This window comes from Hyperolius riggenbachi, chromosome 2, assembly GCF_040937935.1.
Source record: "Hyperolius riggenbachi isolate aHypRig1 chromosome 2, aHypRig1.pri, whole genome shotgun sequence".
Taxonomy (NCBI): Eukaryota; Metazoa; Chordata; class Amphibia; order Anura; family Hyperoliidae; genus Hyperolius; species Hyperolius riggenbachi.
This window is the reverse complement of record NC_090647.1, coordinates 8,923,878-8,944,954: the sequence shown is the minus strand read 5'-3', so window position 1 is coordinate 8,944,954 and position 21,077 is coordinate 8,923,878. Positions and strand designations below refer to the sequence as shown.

The 21,077-nt window shown below is 47.9% G+C and overlaps 2 protein-coding genes across 2 annotated transcripts; both read right to left on the bottom strand.

Annotated features, from left to right (window-relative positions):
- Nucleotides 1-1,761: 1,761 nt before the first annotated feature.
- LOC137544566 (uromodulin-like) lies at nucleotides 1,762-9,478 on the bottom strand. Its single transcript, XM_068265665.1, has 3 exons — nucleotides 9,244-9,478; nucleotides 8,450-9,176; nucleotides 1,762-2,134 (listed from the first exon to the last, which is right to left on the bottom strand). Exons 1-3 carry the CDS (start codon nucleotides 9,476-9,478, stop codon nucleotides 1,762-1,764), a joined length of 1,335 nt encoding a protein of 444 aa, XP_068121766.1.
- A 27-nt stretch (nucleotides 9,479-9,505) lies between these two features.
- On the bottom strand, nucleotides 9,506-12,073 carry LOC137544565 (putative uncharacterized protein DDB_G0282133). The gene has a single exon (XM_068265664.1). It carries the CDS (start codon nucleotides 12,071-12,073, stop codon nucleotides 9,506-9,508), a length of 2,568 nt encoding a protein of 855 aa, XP_068121765.1.
- Nucleotides 12,074-21,077: the final 9,004 nt, after the last annotated feature.

The following is a 21,077-nucleotide window of genomic DNA, read 5'->3' as shown; positions in this document are numbered from 1 at the left end:
AGAGGAGACCCCAGTGCTGTGGATGCTGGTCTTGTGTTGGGGTCATTATGACAATCAATGACCTGGCAGAGTCAGAGGAGACCCCAGTGTTATCTATGCTGGTTTTGTGTTGGGGGTAATTATGACAATCAATGACCGGACAGAGTCAGAGGAGACCCCAGTGCTGTGGATGCTGGTCTTGTGTTGGGGTCATTATGGCCATCGATGACCTGGCAGAATCAGAGGAGACCCCAGTGCTGTGGATGCTGGTCTTGTGTTGGGGTCATTATGGCCATCCATGACCTGGCAGAGTCAGAGGAGACCCCAGTGCTGTGGATGCTGGTCTTGTGTTGGGGTGATTATGGCCATCGATGACCTGGCAGAATCAGAGGAGGCCCCAGTGTTGTGGATGCTGGTCTTGTGTTGGGGTCATTATGACAATCAATGACCTGGCAGAGTCAGAGGAGACCCCAGTGTTATCTATGCTGGTTTTGTGTTGGGGGTAATTATGACAATCAATGACCGGACAGAGTCAGAGGAGACCCCAGTGCTGTGGATGCTGGTCTTGTGTTGGGGTCATTATGGCCATCGATGACCTGGCAGAATCAGAGGAGACCCCAGTGCTGTGGATGCTGGTCTTGTGTTGGGGTCATTATGGCCATCCATGACCTGGCAGAGTCAGAGGAGACCCCAGTGCTGTGGATGCTGGTCTTGTGTTGGGGTGATTATGGCCATCGATGACCTGGCAGAATCAGAGGAGGCCCCAGTGTTGTGGATGCTGGTCTTGTGTTGGGGTGATTATGACAATCAATGACCTGGCAGAGTCAGAGGAGACCCCAGTGCTGTGGATGCTGGTCTTGTGTTGGGGGTAATTATGACAATCAATGACCGGACAGAGTCAGAGGAGACCCCAGTGCTGTGGATGCTGGTCTTGTGTTGGGGGTGATTATGACAATCAATGACCTGGCAGAGTCAGAGGAGACCCCAGTGTTATCTATGCTGGTTTTGTGTTGGGGGTAATTATGACAATCAATGACCTGGCAGAGTCAGAGGAGACCCCAGTGCTGTGGATGCTGGTCTTGTGTTGGGGGTAATTATGACAATCAATGACCGGACAGAGTCAGAGGAGACCCCAGTGCTGTGGATGCTGGTCTTGTGTTGGGGGTGATTATGACAATCAATGACCTGGCAGAGTCAGAGGAGACCCCAGTGTTATCTATGCTGGTTTTGTGTTGGGGGTAATTATGACAATCAATGACCGGACAGAGTCAGAGGAGACCCCAGTGCTGTGGATGCTGGTCTTGTGTTGGGGGTAATTATGACAATCAATGACCGGACAGAGTCAGAGGAGACCCCGGTGCTGTGGATGCTGGTCTTGTGTTGGGGTGATTATGACAATCAATGACCTGGCAGAGTCAGAGGAGACCCCAGTGTTATCTATGCTGGTTTTGTGTTGGGGTAATTATGACAATCAATGACCGGACAGAGTCAGAGGAGACCCCAGTGCTGTGGATGCTGGTCTTGTGTTGGGGTGATTATGACAATCAATGACCGGACAGAGTCAGAGGAGACCCCGGTGCTGTGGATGCTGGTCTTGTGTTGGGGGTGATTATGACAATCAATGACCTGATAGAGTCAGAGGAGACCCCAGTGTTGTGGATGCTGGTCTTGTGTTGGGGTGATTATGACAATCGATGACCGGACAGAGTCAGAGGAGACCCCGGTGTTGTGGATGCTGGTCTTGTGTTGGGTCTTGTGTTGGGGGTGTTTATGACTTGAGGGTTACTGGATTTTTTGAAGAGTGCCAGAGATAAGTAGCTGCAGCTTTGTGAAGAAGTCTTGTAAGATTGAAACAAGTTGGGGAAGAGTCATTGTAGATGAAGAAGAAATGATTCCCGCAGTAGATGATGTTGTAGTTTGGGTAGTGGTTGATGTGGTTTGAGTAGTAGTTCTGGTAGTAGTTGGGGTAGTAGTTGATGTTGTAGTTGGAGTAGTAGTTGATGTTGTGGTTCGGGTTGTAGTTGGGGTAGTAGTTGATGTTGTAGTTGGAGTAGTAGTTGATGTTGTGGTTCGGGTTGTAGTTGGGGTAGTAGTTGATGTTGTAGTTGGAGTAGTAGTTGTTGTTGTAGTGCTGGTTGTAGTTGGCGTTGTAGTGCTGGTTGTAGTTGGCTTTGTTGTGGTCGTTGGAGAAGTAGCCGGAGATGTCACAGTTGCTGTTGTGGGTGTATTTGTCACAGGATCTAAAATATAACAGAAAACATTTTTACCTTTTTGTACAGCTGGTATACGATATATACCTGTACACCCAAAAATAGACTCAGGAGTAAATTATCACAATATCATTAGAGAGGATCTTCTATAATGTGTTTCATTTGATCTGTGTTGTTGAGTGAGTGGTATGAGCATGCCATTATCAAAAGCTCTCTGATGCCTTCAGGATGAAAATTTTAGATGTTTTTTAGTCTGAGGAGCTATTTTTAAAAGATCACCAAATGACTGGGCAATCCCTGCACTGTCCAAAAGATTATCTGCCAGGTGTGAAGGCTTTAACAGTATTCACATGTCGTTACATAGTTCATTTGGTTGAAAAAGGACATTTGTCCATCAAATCCAACCAGAAATTAAATAAATAAAATCTGTATATATAAAATCGGATGTGTGTGTGTGTGTGTGTGTGTGTATCTGCGTGTGTGCGTGTACGTGCCGCAATCACTCAAAAACGCCTTGACCGATTTGAACAAAACTTGGTATACAGATCCCTTACTACCTGGGATGATATGTTCTGGGGGTCTCGCGTCCCCCCTGCACACCTGGGCGGAGCTACAAACAGCAAATCAGATTTCACCCATTCATGTCAATGGAAAAGAATGTAAAAGGCTGCCATTCTCACAGTAATCAAGCCAGAGTCCCCACACATGGCACAGTTGGTCACTTGGTGCCAGAGGTTACACATCCAAGAAAAGTGGGCGGAGCATAAACAACCAATCAAATTTCAGCCATTCATTTTAAAATGGGAAAATGTAAACTGCAGCCATTCTTAAACTGTTAATTGCAGGGTTCTCTAACTTGTCACACTTGGTTACTGGGTGACTGGGATTAAGATTCAGGAAAGTGGGTGGAGCCTACGACAGCCAATCAAAATTCACCAATTGATTTTCAAGGGGATTATTTACATTGCTACCATTCTTACACTCTTAATGGCAGAAGCCTCAAATCAGTCACTGGGAGACTGGGGTTTAAATTCTGAAAAGGGGACAGGCCACAAACAGCCAATAAGATTTGTTTAATTTCAATGGAAAAATGCAACTTATTGATGCCAAGGACCCCAAAGCTCATAAAGTTGGTCATTGAGTGACTACATGTCAAGGTTAGAAACAGTGGGCGGAGCCATAAACAACTAACTTTTTACATGGGAAAATATAAACTGCAGCCATTCTTACACTGTTAATGGCAGGGTCTTCAAACTTGACACAGTTGGTCATTGGGTGACTGGGATTAATATTCAGAAAAGTAGGTGGAGCCTACAATAGCCAATCAAAATTCACTGGGGTTCAAATTTACTAAAGGGACGCAGCGGTGGTGGGAGCAAAGGGGGAGCAGAAGGGTGTGCAGATTTGGTGGGAGCACTGTGGGGGGGTGCAGAGATGGTGGGAGCAGTGGGGGTGCAGTTCCACGCGGCGGGTTGAAGAAGGAAGTGTTTGTAGTCACTAGGGATGGTCGCTGGATTCCGCGATGCCGGCTGGAATTTGGAGATTCCGGTTCCGATATGATGGAACGGAATTGCTATAGGGCTAAAACGGAATTCCGCGGAAAATATTTAAATTCCGCAAAATTTTACGGAATTCAAATTTGTTTCCCCACCAAACTGATTTCTGCCTAATAACAGGTATTTCTAATCCCTTCCTCCCAGAGGGTCTTATCTTCCAGGGAATTGTAGTATTTCAAAAGCCAGCTTACATACCTTGGCTGGGAATTGAACCCAGGTCTGAGTGTAGCGTTCTTCACCACTACACCACAACCAACACTACATGCTGAAGCCAGCCTAGCATGTACCATTATGATATATCCAAGAGAAAAATGAGCTTGCTTAAGGGTTTGTAGTATGTCAAAAGCCAACTCACATTGGCCGGGAATCAAACCGAGGCCTACTGCTTGGTAGGCTGCTATCCTAACCATTATACCACTAACACAACACACTACAATGCTACATGCTGAAGCCAGCCTAGCATGTACCATTGTGATATATCCAAGAGAAAAATGAGCTTGCTTAAGGATTTGTAGCATGTCAAAAGCCAACTCACATTGGCTGGGAAACAAACCCAGGTCTAGAGCTCGGTAGGCTGCTATCCTAACCATTATACCACCAACACAACACACTACAATTCTGCATGCTGAAGCCAGCCTAGCATGTACCATTGGCCTCAATTCACTAAGCTTAACTCCTGTCTTTAATAACTCTTCTGAGCTATTTTACAGTTATCTCCATGGTGATATAATTGTGATAACTGTAAAACACCTCAGAAGAGTTATTAAAGAAAGGAGTTAAGCTTAGTTAATTGAGGCCAATGTGATATACTCAAGAAAAAAATTAGCTCTCATTCTTTCTCTCTAGGACTTGATGCCATTGAACAGAATTTTCAGCTTAAAACCATCAACGGATACCGGCAGAATTTCACAGGCAATTTAAGAATTCCGCCAGATTGAAAAAGCAATTCCGTTCCGACCAAACGGAACGGAATGACCAATTTCCGCCTAAAATTGCGGAAAATACAATTCCGCGGAAAGCGGTGACCATCCCTACTAGAGAGAGAGAGAGAGAGAGAGAGAGAGAGAGAGATGAATCTACCTGGCTATCTGGGGTTCTCTTCGGACAACTGTTGAACACAAAAGGCAAGGCCATGCCTGGGTGGGCTTGAACCACCAACCTTTCAGCTAACAGCCAAACACGCTAACCAATTGTGCCACAGAGACTGTGTAAACAAAGACTGTGCACGCAGTTGCTGTTGAATGATTTTATGGGGATGTATGAGTGTCTTTTGGAGGGATGAAGTAAGTCTACTCCAAGAAGTTTCAGCATGTAGTGTTGGTGGTATAATGGTTAGGATCCTTAAGCAAGCTTATTTTTCTCTTGGATATATCACAATGGTACATGCTAGCCTGGCTTCAGCATGCAGCATTGTGGTGTGTTGTGTTGGTGGTATAATGGTTAGGATAGCAGCCTACAGAGCAGTAGGCTTGGGTTCAATTCCTGGGCCTGGCCAATGTATGTGAGTTGGCTTTTAAAATCCTACAGTTCCCTAAGCAAGCTAATTTTTCTCTTGGATATATCATAATGGTACATCTAGGCTGGCTTCAGCATGTAGTGTAGTGGTGAAGAGAGCTACCTACTGAGCACTAGACCTGGGTTCAATTCCCAGCCAAGGTATGTAAGCTGGCTTTTGAAATACTACAATTCCCTGAAAGATGAGACCCTCCTCCCTCCGGGAGGAGAGAGTGAGGAAGGAGAATAAAGGACAAAGGGAACAGTTAATAGGGTCTGTGGGCTACCATATAGCATAAACAAAGTTCCATTTGCAATTATTATAATTTTTTTGCCGGAATCTGGAATTCCGTGGAAATTCGTAAAAATCCGACGCAATTCTCATAGCGACGGAATTTGGGTCTGGCGGAATCTGCGAATTCCGGCGGAACGGAATTTGTTCATTCCGATCATCCCTAGTAGTCACGTGATGTGCATAGACCACATCGTGGGAGGTACCGAGGGACGGACTGAAGAAGACATCAGACAGGTAAGATTGACACCCCCCCACCCCGCACAGTTGATTGTCATTAGCAGGGTGAAATCCGTATAGCTACTATCTGGGTTTCACCCAAATTCAGAGTTGAGCATCTCTATTTAACAACCTTTAATGGGACCCTGAGCTCAGTCTAAAATCAGAATTTGCCTTACCTGGGGCTTCCTCTAGCCCACCATAGCCTGTGAGGTCCCCCGGCATTCTCCTGGCTGCTCTCTAGGTCCCCCTGGTTCAATTCATTAATGACTTTGACCTGAAGTCACATGTGCACGCCCCCACCGTGCACGCTACGTGTCATTACGCCGGCTGCTACGCGTCATCATGCCGACCGCTATGCGTCATCACGCCGGCCGCTATGCGTCATCACGCCGGCCGCTATGCGTCATCACACCGGCCTCTATGCGTCATCATGCCGGCCGCTACGCGTCATTATGCCGGCTGCTACGTGTCATTACGCCGGCCGTTATACGTCATCATGCCGACCGCTATGCGTCATCACGCCGGCCACTATGCGTCATCACGCCAGCCTCTATGCATCATCACACCGGCCTCTATGCGTCATCATGCCGGCCGCTACGCGTCATTATGCCGGCTGCTACGTGTCATTACGCCGGCCGTTATACGTCATCATGCCGACCGCTATGCGTCATCACGCCGGCCACTATGCGTCATCACGCCAGCCTCTATGCATCATCACGCCGGCCACTATGCGTCATCACGCCAGCCACTATGCGTCATCACGTCGACCGCTATGCATCATCACGCTGGCCACTATGCGTCATCACACCGGCCACTATGCGTCATCACGCCGGCCTCTATGCGTCATCACGCTGGCCCCTATGCATCAACACACAGGCCAGCGTGACAATCCTGCGCATGCGTGGTTCTCTAAGACTAAACCATTTATGCGCATGACTCTCACTCCAGCCGGCGTGATGACGCATAGCGTGCGTGGCGGGGGTGCACACGGGTGACTTCAGGTCGAAGTGCTGCTTCTCGTGTTGAAATTTGTAGTTTTGAAAATTATACAGTTAAGAAGGGGGGGGGGGGGGGTTAGGGTTAGGCATCAGAAAAGGGGGTTTTAGGGCTAGGTGTCAGGAAGGGGGGTTTTAGGGTTTGGTGTTAGGAAGGGGGGTTTTAGGGTTTGGTGTTAGGAAGGGGGGGTTTTAGGGTTTGGTGTTAGGAAGGGGGTTTTAGGGTTAGGCATCAGGAAGTGGGGTTTTAGGGTTAGGCGTCAGGAAGAGGGGTTTTAGGGTTAGGCAACAAGAAGGGTGGTTTTAGGGTTAGGCGTCAGGAAGAGGGGTTTTAGGGTTAGGCAACAAGAAGGTAGCGTTAGGTGTCAGGACGGGGGGGGGGGGGGAGCGGGGGTTTGGGTTAAGTCTAAAGAAAGGGAGGTTGTAGGATTCGGTGTCAGGAGCAGGGATGAGCAGAAACTGCGCCAGTGAGAATTTACGCATCATATTTCGTATCTACGCATCATAGTTCATAGGCGAAGTTTCAGAACTACACTTACGCATTTACACATAGGAAGTACCGCTATGCGTAGTTTATGCCTGCTACACGTAGTTAACATGTGTATTGCAAAGTAAACTATGAATGCAGTAATCGCGTATATTTTTACGTGTACAGATCAAATTTACAGTCGCGCATGCCCAGAAATAGTATTGCTAGTTGTATGCATACATAATTACGCATTGGAAAAGGGAATGTACGCATGGAATAGGTCGCGGGAAAAGTAATTAAAGGGGAATTAATGCAGAAATTTTTCCGCAAAAAGCATAAACGTCCGCATGCACTACACTTCGCCCTACGCGTAATCGCGTAGTCTACGAAATGCGTACGTCGAGAATATTTGATTACAGAACCGTAGGTTGGCGAAGCGTAATTGTGTAAAACTACACGTAGCTCCAGCATAGCTAAGTTGGCTGACTACGACCATCCCGGGTCAAGAGGGGGGTGTAGGGTTAGGCTTATGGTTGGGCATCAGAGTGGAGGAGGGTAATGTGTGAGAGAAGGGTTAGGTTTAGTTGTAGTATAATATTGGTAACATTTTCCAATGTTTTACTATTGTCATTACTAGTGATGCTCAAATCCGGATAGTTGCTATCCGGATATCACCCAGTAAACCTGTGCGGGGTGGGCGGGGGGGGGTCAAGCTTACCTGTCTGACATCTTCTTCGTCCGTCCCTGGTGCCTTCCACGATGCGGTCCATGCGCATCACGTGACCATAAACACTTCCTCCTTCAACCCGGAAGTTGAATGTCTAGACATCAGACAGGTAAGATTGACCCCCCCGCCCACCCCACACAGGTTTACTGGGAGATCTCCAGATAACAACTATCCGGGTGTCTCCCGGATCCGGATTTGAGCATCACTGGTCATTACCACCATAATAATTTGTCGTTTTCATATGACGCCCAACCATATTTATCATTTAGACTTAAATCAGCTTCACCCATCAGCCATCACCCAGTTTCTTGCAAGCATCTGAACACCATATTGTGTACATAAGAGACACTTTATGGACATTTCAGTTTTTCCTGAACTTCTCATGAGACTTTTTTTCAACCATTATAATTTGGTTATACTCTTTTTCACTGTATGATTTGTAATTTTTTTTCATTTTAAATTGCCACCTTAGGCAATCTGGTGTGTTGCTGTAATGGGTTCTGACTCACCTGTGCAGTAAACATCAGATCTGAGGGATCCAGAGAACTTGTACACATAGTAACCACCTGGACAGGCCTTCACTGATATTTTGGCCCCTGTGCTACATCCGGAGGCCACGCTGTTGGTCTGCAGAGGCACCATCTTGATTCCATCTCCGATCTTTGGGTGGATTCCTCCGAGAGTGTTTGGCTCCAGGGATCCGCACTTCAGGGGCCCCACACACCCTTCTTTTAGACTAAGACCAGTGCCAGCATAGCGGAACCAGCCAAAGAGATTCTCATCTGTTGCAAATCTTCCAGTGGAGTTGATGGTGGCCAGCCGATTGGTTCCATTGAGCACCTGGTAGTTGGAACAAGGATCAGCACATTGAGGTGCCCCACTGATTCTCAGGCAGTCCTGGTCACTGCTGCAGGGTGTGGCTCCGGATCCTCCACACGGGGCAGTTCTGTTGGTAATGCACAAGTAGTTGCCGTTCTTGTTGACACAGGTGTCTGTTGGAGAACACTTGTTCAGTGTAGGGCTGGCACACTCATTGATGTCCACACATGTTTTTGTCTGTGCAGTCCAGTTGAATCCAGAAGGGCAGCAGTTGGACCCACTACAGTATAACATCAGTGTACAGTTCAGACCATCCCCGACATATCCACTATTGCAGGAACATGACATGTAGCTTGTGTGATTCACACAGGTGGCTGTTGTTGTAGAGTTACAATCTTGGCATGTTTTGACATCTGTTTTGAAAGAGAAAATAATAATGTAAGCGGGTTGGTAATGTGGAGATCACCAGTCATCCTGAACATGGAATTGTGTTGTAGAAAGAGTTGTGATCATACGTGGTGCAGTTGTGGGGAGAGTTGTGGTCATACATGGTGCTGTTGTGGGAAGAGTTGTGATCATACTTGGTGCAGTTATGTGAAGAGTTGTGGTCATACATGGTGCAGTTGTGGGAAGAGTTGTGGTCATACATGGTGCAGTTATGAGAAGTGTTGTGGCCATACGTGGTGCAGTTGTGGGAAGAGTTGTGGCCATACATGGTGCAGTTGTGGGGAGAGTTGTGGTCTTACATGGTGCAGTTGTGGTCATACGTGGTGCAGTTGTGGGAAGAGTTGTGGTCATACATGGTGCAGTTGTGGGAAGAGTTGTGGTCATACATGGTGCAGTTGTGGGAAGCGTTGTGGTCATACATGATGCAGTTGTGGGAAGAGTTGTGATCATACTTGGTGCAGTTATGTGAAGAGTTGTGGTCATACATGGTGCAGTTGTGGGAAGAGTTGTGGTCATACATGGTGCAGTTATGAGAAGTGTTGTGGCCATACGTGGTGCAGTTGTGGGAAGAGTTGTGGTCATACATGGTGCAGTTGTGTGAAGAGTTGTGGTCATACATGGTGCAGTTGTGGGAAGAGTTGTGGTCATACATGGTGCAGTTGTGGGAAGAGCTGTGGTCATACATGGTGCAGTTATGAGAAGTGTTGTGGTCATACATGGTGCAGTTGTGGGAAGAGCTGTGGTCATACATGGTGCAGTTGTGGGAAGAGTTGTGGTCATACGTGGTGCAGTTGTGGGGAGAGTTGTGGTCATACATGGTGCAGTTGTGGGAAGAGTTGTGGTCATACATGGTGCAGTTGTGGGAAGAGCTGTGGTCATACTTGGTGCAGTTGTGGGAAGAGTTGTGGTCATACATGGTGCAGTTGTGGGAAGAGTTGTGGTCATACATGGTGCAGTTGTGGGAAGAGTTGTGGTCATACATGGTGCAGTTGTGTGAAGAGCTGTGGTCATACATGGTGCAGTTGTGGGAAGAGTTGTGGTCATACATGGTGCAGTTATGAGAAGTGTTGTGGTCATACATGGTGCAGTTGTGGGAAGAGTTGTGGTCATACATGGTGCAGTTATGAGAAGTGTTGTGGTCATACATGGTGCAGTTGTGGGAAGAGTTGTGGTCATACATGGTGCAGTTATGAGAAGTGTTGTGGTCATACATGGTGCAGTTGTGGGAAGAGTTGTGGTCATACATGATGCAGTTATGTGAAGAGTTGTGGTCATACGTGTTGCAGTTGTGGGAAGAGTTGTGGTCATACATGATGCAGTTGTGGGAAGAGTTGTGGTCATACATGGTGCAGTTGTGGGAAGAGTTGTGGTCATACATGATGCAGTTGTGTGAATATTTGTGGTCATACATGATGCAGTTATGTGAAGAGTTGTGGTCATACGTGTTGCAGTTGTGGGAAGAGTTGTGGTCATACGTGGTGCAGTTGTGGGAAGAGTTGTGGTCATACATGGTGCAGTTGTGGGAAGAGTTGTGGTCATACGTGGTGCAGTTGTAGGAAGAGTTGTGGCCATACGTGGTGCAGTTGTGGGAAGAGTTGTGGTCATACATGGTGCAGTTATGGGAAGAGTTGTGGTCATACATGGTGCAGTTGTGTGAAGAGTTGTGGTCATACATGGTGCAGTTGTGGGAAGAGTTGTGGTCATACGTGGTGCAGTTGTGTGAAGAGTTGTGGTCATACATCATGCAGTTGTGGGAAGAGTTGTGGTCATACGTGGTGCAGTTATGAGAAGTGTTGTGGCCATACGTGGTGCAGTTATGAGAAGTGTTGTGGTCATACATGGTGCAGTTGTGTGAAGAGTTGTAGTCATACATGGTGCAGTTGTGTGAAGAGTTGTGGTCATACATCATGCAGTTGTGGGAAGAGTTGTGGTCATACATCATGCAGTTGTGGGAAGAGTTGTGGTCATACGTGGTGCAGTTATGAGAAGTGTTGTGGTCATACGTGGTGCAGTTGTGGGAAGAGTTGTGGTCATACGTGGTGCAGTTGTGTGAAGAGTTGTGATCATACATGATGCAGTTGTGGGAAGAGTTGTGGTCATACATGATGCAGTTGTGGCAAGAGTTGTGATCATACATGATGCAGTTGTGGGAAGAGTTGTGGTCATACATGATGCAGTTGTGGCAAGAGTTGTGGTCATACATGATGCAGTTGTGGGAAGAGTTGTGGTCATACATGGTGCAGTTGTGTGAAGAGTTGTGGTCATACATGATGCAGTTGTGTGAAGAGTTGTGGTCATACATGATGCAGTTGTGTGAAGAGTTGTGGTCATACGTGTTGCAGTTGTGTGAAGAGTTGTGATCATACATGATGCAGTTGTGTGAAGAGTTGTGGTCATACATGATGCAGTTGTGTGAATAGTTGTGGTCATACGTGTTGCAGTTGTGTGAATAGTTGTGGTCATACGTGTTGCAGTTGTGTGAAGAGTTGTGATCATACATGATGCAGTTGTGTGAAGCGTTGTGGTCATACGTGTTGCAGTTGTGTGAAGAGTTGTGATCATACATGATGCAGTTGTGTGAAGTGTTGTGGTCATACGTGTTGCAGTTGTGTGAAGAGTTGTAGTCATACATGATGCAGTTGTGTGAAGAGTTGTGGTCATACGTGTTGCAGTTGTGTGAAGAGTTGTGATCATACATGATGCAGTTGTGTGAAGCGTTGTGGTCATACATGTTGCAGTTGTGTGAAGCGTTGTGGTCATACATGATGCAGTTGTGTGAAGAGTTGTGGTCATACATGATGCAGTTGTGTGAAGAGTTGTGGTCATACGTGTTGCAGTTGTGTGAAGAGTTGTGGTCATACATGGTGCAGCTGTGGGATGCTTTCTCTCTGTACATAGCCACTCACAGGAAGTAGTGTAGTAGTACTTCCTGTAAGCAGCAACATACACAGAGAGAGCAGCCCGATGGCACGTGAGCATCGCACGGAGCCTGGAAAGTGAGTTATTAATAACTCACTTAATTAATAAGCTAACTCCCCGCCACCACTGCAATAGATCAATTCAATGTAGGGGGGAGCACAGAGGGGGACCCGAGGAGAGGGAGGGAGGAGTCAGTCCCTCTCCCTGTGTCTGATTCCCATATGCTGCCACTGCTCCCCTCTCCTTTACTGCGCCTTCCTCCCTCACAGCGCCCTGGGCGGTCCCCCAGTCTGCCCGCTCCTAGAAACGGGGCTGGTTAAAATGAAGATGAAAAATTATCTCTTAAGAGAAAATTCAGGAGATAAAGTTAATTGCACATGGGTCTTTGTCTTTTTCAGTTTTGAATAGTGTAAGCCTTCTGTTAAAGCAGGACATTTTGGAGAAGGTCAAAAACATACTCTTTTTCTTTTCTTTTAGCCAATAAATGGTGTTATCCTAATTCAAAACTTTCTGCCCTCTTGTACAAACCACATGATTTGGGATATTATCTCCACATGCATACAACGACCACTCATAAATCCCTGTAACTGCTTCAAAGGTACCATCAACCTCTTGGCAGGCTCTGTGACCATTCACCCCTCTAGCGATCCCAAACACAACAGATTCTACTGATCAGAGATTAATAAAGGATTTTTAAAATGTATTTATATTAATCTACCTCCTGCCTGTCCATAAGTGTATCCCTCTGATCTTCTGACAGTGCCTTGCCACCCACATGTAATTGTTTACTCTTAGTTGCACTTCCAAGCACTGGAATGTTCTGTTGATGTGTACTTCGATGCTGAAATCAAAGTAACTATAGTTGATCAGAGGCTGAAGCCAATCAGCTTGGTGTGCAATGGATGGGTGATAGAGTTTATCAGCATTTTTATGGGAGGGTTGACCCTTTATCCATCTCACTTGTTATTTATTTATTCTCAGAACTCTTGTTGTTGCATCTCTTCTCATGGCTGTTATAAGTTGAGTAAACAGAGCTTTGATTATTTTTAGGTGTGTGGGCAGCTTCATCTGAGTTTGCAATACAACAAAATGTGACGACAGTATTTTGAAGATGGTATTTCTTTTTTACACTTACTTTAGACTGTGTGTTTGGCATCTTTGACATGCTCCCTGGCTTAGCCTTGATGCACAGACCACATTTGGTGTTGTTATCATGTATAGGGGGTTAGCAATTAATCGTGAACATTGGCTGCACGAGTCATGACTGGGAAATTGGTCTGCTCATCCCTGTATAACAGCTGTGAAGAGCATACGTTCATCTCATATGATTTGCAATGCACAACCCTATATATATATCCTTAGGAGTCTTCCTATTGCTTGAACACCAACATGACATAGTGGGGGCTTTATTTGCTGCCTTGCTGCTGCTGCTGAATTATGTCCTGCTATAGCAGCACTCTGCAGAGGGAGGGCGCTGCACTACTGGAGTTACATCTCTTCCTCTTGGAAGATGCAGGGTGGGACTAAACCAATAAAAGATGACTCCTTTCTTACTGACACTAGGTAATACCCGCTATCAGACACTAGAGGGAGTATGCCCTCTGCACTCCTTGCTATGGAGCATGCCCTCTGTACTACCTGCTATTAAACACCAGAGAGAGCATGCCCACTGTACTACCTGCTATTAGACACTAGAGGGAGCATGCCCACTGTACTACCTGCTATCAGACACTAGAGGGAGCTTGCCCTTTGCACTCCTTGCTATCAGACACTAGAGGGAGCATGCCCTCTGTACTACCTACTATTAAACACTAGAGGGAGCATGCCCTCTGTATTACCTGCTATCAAACACTAGAGGGAGCATGCCCTCTGTACTACCTGCTATCAGACACTAGAGGGAGCATGCCCTCTGTACTACCTGCTATCAGACACTAGAGGGAGCATGCCCTCTGTACTACCTGCTATCAGACACTAGAGGGAGTTTGCCCTCTGTACTACCTGCTATCAGACACTAGAGGGAGCATGTTCTCTGCACTCCCCACTATCAGACACTAGAGGGAGCATGCCCTCTGTACTACCTACTAGCAGACACTAGAGGGAGCATGCCCTCTGTACTCCCCACTATCAGAAACTAGAGGGTGCATGCCCTCTGTACTCCCCACTACCAGACACTAGAGGGAGCATGCCCTCTGTACTACCCGCTATCAGACACTAGAGGGAGCATGCCCTCTGTACTCCCCACTACCAGACACTAGAGGGAGCATGCCCTCTGTACTCCCCGCTATCAGACACTAGAGGGAGCTTGCCCTCTGTACTCCCCGCTACCAGACACTAGAGGGTGCATGCCCTCTGTACTACCTGCTATCAGACACTAGAGGGAGCATGCCCTCTGTACTCCCCGCTATCAGACACTAGAGGGAGCATGCCCTCTGTACTCCCCGCTATCAGACACTAGAGGGAGCATGCCCCCTGTACTACCTGCTATCAGACACTAGAGGGAGCATGCCCTCTGTACTACCTGCTATCAGACACTAGAAGGAGCATGCCCTCTGTACTACCTGCTATCAGACACTAGAGGCAGCATGCCCTCTGTACTACCTGCTATCAGACACTAGAGGGAGCATGCCCTCTGTACTACCTGCTATCAGACACTAGAGGGAGCATGCCCTCTGTACTCCCCGCTATCAGAGACTAGAGGGAGCATGCACTCTGTACTACCTGCTATCAGACACTAGAGGGAGCTTGCACTCTGTACTACCTGCTATCAGACACTAGAGGGAGCATGCCCTCTGTACTCCCCGCTATCAGACACTAGAGGGAGCATGCCCTCTGTACTCCCCACTATCAGACACTAGAGGGAGCATGCCCTCTGCACTCCTTGCTATGGGGCATGCCCTCTGTACTACCTGCTATTAAACACCAGAGGGAGCATGCCCACTGTACTACCTGCTATCAGACACTAGAGGGAGCTTGCCCTCTGCACTCCTTGCTATCAGACACTAGAGGGAGCATGCCCTCTGTACTACCCGCTATCAGACACCAGAGGGAGCATGCCCTCTGTACTACCTGCTATCAGACACTAGAGGGAGCATTCCCTCTGTACTACCTGCTATCAGACACTAGAGGGAGCATGCCCTCTGCACTCCTTGCTATCAGACACTAGAGGGAGCATGCCCTCTGTACTACTTGCTATCAGACACTAGAGGGAGCACGCCCTCTGTACTCCCCACTATCAGACACTAGAGGGAGCATGCCCTCTGCACTCCTTGCTATGGAGCATGCCCTCTGTACTACCTGCTATTAAACACCAGAGGGAGCTTGCCCTCTGCACTCTTTGCTATCAGACACTAGAGGCAGCATGTCCTCTGTACTACCTACTATTAAACACTACCTGCTATCAAACACTAGAGGGAGCTTGCCCTCTGCACTCTTTGCTATCAGACACTAGAGGCAGCATGTCCTCTGTACTACCTACTATTAAACACTACCTGCTATCAAACACTAGAGGGAGCATGCCCTCTGTACTACCTGCTATCAGACACTAGAGGGAGCATGCCCTCTGTACTACCTGCTATCAGACACTAGAGGGAGCATGCCCTCTGTACTACCTGCTATCAGACACTAGAGGGAGCATGCCCTCTGTACTACCTGCTATCAGACACTAGAGGGAGCATGCCCTCTGTACTCCCCACTATCAGACACTAGAGGGAGCATGCCCTCTGCACTCCTTGCTATGGAGCATGCCCTCTGTACTACCTGCTATTAAACACCAGAGGGAGCTTGCCCTCTGCACTCTTTGCTATCAGACACTAGAGGCAGCATGTCCTCTGTACTACCTACTATTAAACACTACCTGCTATCAGACACTGGAGGGAGCATGCCCTCTGTACTACCCGCTATCAGACACTAGAGGGACGCATGTTCTCTGTACTACCTGCTATCAGACACTAGAGGGAGCTTGCCCTCTGTACTACCTACTATCAGACACTAGAGGGAGCATGCCCTCTGTACTACCTGCTATCAGACACTAGAAGGAGCATGCCCTCTGTACTACCTGCTATCAGACACTAGAGGGAGCATGCCCTCTGTACTACCTACTATCAGACACTAGAGGGAGCATGCCCTCTGTACTACCTGCTATCAGACACTAGAAGGAGCATGCCCTCTGTACTACCTGCTATCAGACACTAGAGGGAACATGCCCTCTGTACTACATGCTTTCAGACACTAGAGGGCGCATGTCCTCTGCACTCCCCACTATCAGACACTAGAGGGAGCATGCCCTCTGTACTACCTACTATCAGACACTAGAGGGAGCATGCCCTCTGTACTACCTACTATCAGACACTAGAGGGAGCATGCCCTCTGTACTACCTGCTATCAGACACTAGAGGGAGCATGCCCTCTGTACTACCTACTATCAGACACTAGAGGGAGCATGCCCTCTGTACTACCTACTATCAGACACTAGAGGGAGCATGCCCTCTGTACTACCTGCTATCAGACACTAGAGGGAGCATGCCCTCTGTACTACCTGCTATCAGACACTAGAGGGAGCATGCCCTCTGTACTACCTGCTTTCAGACACTAGAGGGAGCATGCCCTCTGTACTATCTACTATCAGACACTAGAGGGAGCATGCCCTCTGTACTACCTGCTATCAGACACTAGAGGGAGCATGCCCTCTGTACTACCCGCTATCAGACAGTAGAGGGAGCATGCCCTCTGTACTCCCCACTATCAGACACTAGAGGGAGCATGCCCTCTGTACTACCTGCTATCAGACACTAGAAGGAACATGCCCTCTGTACTACCCGCTATCAGACAGTAGAGGGAGCACGCCCTCTGTACTCCCCGCTATCAGACACTAGAGGGAGCATGTTCTCTGCACTCCCCACTATCAGACACTAGAGGGAGCATGCCCTCTGTACTACCTACTATCAGACACTAGAAGGAGCATGCCCTCTGTACTCCCCGCTACCAGACACTAGAGGGAGCATGTCCTCTGTACTACCTGCTATCAGACACTAGAGGGAGCATGCCCTCTGTACTACCTGCTATCAGACACAAGAGGGAGCATGCCCTCTGTACTACCTGCTATCAGACACTAGAGGGAGTTTGCCCTCTGTACTACCTGCTATCAGACACTAGAGGGAGCATGTCCTCTGTACTACCTGCTACCAGACACTAGAGGGAGCATGTCCTCTGTACTACCTGCTACCAGACACTAGAGGGAGCTTGTCCTCTGTACTACCTGCTATCAGACACTAGAGGCAGCATGCCCTCTGTACTACCTGCTATCAGACACTAGAGGGAGCATGCCCTCTGTACTCCCCACTATCAGACACTAGAGGGAGCATGCCCTCTTTACTCCCCACTATCAGACACTAGAGGGAGCATGCCCTCTGTACTGCCTACTATCAGAGACTAGAGGGTGCATGCCCTCTGTACTACCTGCTATCAGACACTAGAGGGAGCATGCCCTCTGTACTCCCCGCTATCAGACACTAGAGGGAGCATGCCCTCTGTACTACCTACTATCAGACACTAGAAGGAGCATGCCCCCTGTACTACCTGCTATCAGACGCTAGAGGGAGCATGCCCTCTGTACTACCTGCTATCAGACACTAGAGGGAGCATGCCCCCTGTACTACCCGCTATCAGACGCTAGAGGGAGCATGCCCTCTGTACTACCTGCTATCAGACACTAGAGGGAGCTTGCACTCTGTACTACCTGCTATCAGACACTAGTGGGTGCATGCCCTCTGTACTCCCCACTATCAGACACTAGAGGGAGCATGCCCTCTGTACTACCTGCTATCAGACACTAGAGGGAGCATGCCCTCTGTACTACCTGCTATCAGACACTAGAGGGAGCTTGCCCTCTGCACTCCTTGCTATCAGACACTAGAGGGAGCATGCCCTCTGTACTCCCCGCTATCAGACACTAGAGGGAGCTTGCCCTCTGTACTACCCGCTATCAGACACTAGAGGGAGCATGCCCTCTGTACTACCTGCTATCAGACACTAGAGGGAGCATGCCCTCTGTACTACCTGCTATCAGACACTAGAGGGAGCATGCCCTCTGTACTACCTGCTATCAGACACTAGAGGGAGCATGCCCTCTGTACTACCTGCTATCAGACACTAGAGGGAGCATGCCCTCTGTACTACCTGCTATCAGACACTAGAGGGAGCTTGCCCTCTGCACTCCTTGCTATCAGACACTAGAGGGAGCATGCCCTCTGTACTACCTGGTATCAGACACTAGAGGGAGCATGCCCTCTGTACTCCCCACTATCAGACACTAGAGGGAGCATGCCCTCTGTACTACCTGCTATCAGACACTAGAGGGAGCATGCCCCCTGTACTATCCGCTATCAGACGCTAGAGGGAGCAGGATTTTGCACCATATACTCCATACTCTGGGCTGCAGTAGTATTTTAGAGAAACTTTACCTTGATTGCATGTTGGATTATAAGCAGATGACATACTTACTTGATGAGAGAGCTGCAAAAGAGAAGAGAAATAAAACATATGAATTAGTCTGATTGTGCCAAAATATAATTCATTATTTAACCTCCCTGTTCTGACCCTATTTGTACAGGAAACCCCAGACATACAATAACACTGACCAGCCTGTGTAATTACATGCTCGAATATAAGCCAACCTCGTGTATAAGTCGACTCCAATATTCAACCCTCTTAAAGGGGCACTATGGCAACAATCCTGCTGTTCCATTATCCCAAAATCAGTTATTTAATATGGACAGCATACATTTCACCATAGACCTTGTGTTAAAAAAGTAGCTCCTAACACTAATTCTGCCCTACAACGGCCAATCAACACTGGATATGTGTGTACTGTACCTGGTGCACTACATGTTCACAGTTTGATCTGGTAGAGTGCATCTCCCAGCAATAAGTCCAGGCACACAGATCCCTCTCCTGCTCATTTTATCAGGGATATTCTCTGACTGCCACCTGGAGGAATTTTTTTTCCCTAGTTGGCCGGAGCCTTGTAAGGTCTTATTTTTTTTGTTCGTTTGGTATTTTTTTTTAAAACATAGTAAAGAGCTGAGCAGCGCTACTTAAAAACAGATGAATGCTTACCTGCAAAAGTGTGCAAGCCCCACTAATGGGATAAAATACACACTGAGCACACACATGACCTGTCTACCGCTTGGAGGATGTTGGTTTCCTCTAACAGCTTGCATGCAACTAGTTAGGTACTCGTCCCTCCCACTGTCGTAGAAGTCTTTCCTCCCTGGGGATTGGACCTAACACTAACTAAATTATACCTAGGTATAATTTAGTTAGTGTTAGGTCCCCTCCCATGGAGGAAAGACTTCTACGACAGTGGGAGGGACGAGTACCTAACTAGTTGCATGCAAGCTGTTAGAGGAAACCAACATCCTCCAAGCGGTAGACAGGTCATGTGTGTGCTCAGTGTGTATTTTATCCCATTAGTGGGGCTTGCACACTTTTGCAGGTAAGCATTCATCTGTTTTTAAGTAGCGCTGCTCAGCTCTTTACTATGTTTTAATTTATTTCCGGCCAGCTGCTCCCACTTAACAGCCATGCTTTTGGTGTATATGCAGAGCTTCTGTTTGGTTCAAGGTGCGTTTGCAGTCTCTGGGGGGGCTCAGCGCATCTCTGAGTTGAGGCCAATCGGTGGCGGCCTGGTGATGCGCTGATCCCACTTTTTTATGGTATTTTTTTTTGCTGTCCTTTTTCTGGACTTACCATAATTTATTTATTTCTCCCGGATGACATTGATTAACGGCTGTCTTTTCACAACCTAACTATGGAAGATGATAGCTTTGTCATGTAATGAGATTTAAAAACATGTCCACATTCTAGGGAAACATTATAATAACAGTGTAAGAGGGTTTGGGGTTCTTAGAAATACATGCTGATGTATTATCCTTTCTGGTGGATACAACCCCAGGGAAGAAACACTAGCTGAATCACTCTCTATGCCTTATCACTGCAGCGGGAAGCTCTAAGGCTGTAATAATACAGGTGCAGATTTTGGTTGCTGATTACACTGGAAGAATCTTCTTGTTTCCACTCTTCCCTTCTCTTCTTTGACCTGCATTACAGATGCCATTCTGCAGATGGTATCTTACCATGAGACTCTATGGGGATTACATGAATTGTGCTCCCCTGAGGGGTATTTCTCTGCTATACAAGTATTATCCTCTTTCAGGAGATGTGCAGAACCTGGCCATGGAGCTATCACCATGCAATGTGTTCAGTAGTGTTGATCGAACACCCAGATATTCGGGCTCGGGTCGACTCGGCAGGGACGGATCTAGACCAAGTTTCGCCTGGGGCAAGGTCAGATTTTGGCGCCTAAAGGTCAGGTTTTGGCGCCTAAACTGCCATTCATTTTGCCGCCTTTTTAAGAATTCAACAAACTGCATCTGGGGCAAGAGACCCGCTTGCCCCCCCCCCCTAGATCCGTCCCTGCGACTCGGCCAAACATGGTCCAGATGTTTGAGATATTTGGCTCAACACCAAGCCTAATTGGAGTCAATGGGCACCCGAGCAGGCCTGAACAAAAAAAAATGGGCACAGTGGCTGCTGGCAGTGCCTGCTGGCAGTGGGCTGGCAGTGCCTGCTGGCAGTGGTGAGGCAGGGACTCTGTGGCTGCTGCTGGCAGTGGTGAGGCAGGGGCTCTGTGGCTGCTGCTGGCAGTGGTGAGGCAGGGACACTGTGGCTGCTGGCAGTGGTGAGGCACGGACTCTGTGGCTGCTGCTGGCAGTGGTGAGGCAGGGGCTCTGTGGCTGCTGCTGGCAGTGGTGAGGCAGGGGCTCTGTGGCTGCTGCTGGCAGTGGTGAGGCAGGGACACTGTGGCTGCTGCCAGTGGTGAGGCAGGGGCGCCAATAAGTAAGGGGAGGAGACTGAACAGGGCAGCCGAGCACCACGCGGTGCTCGGCTGT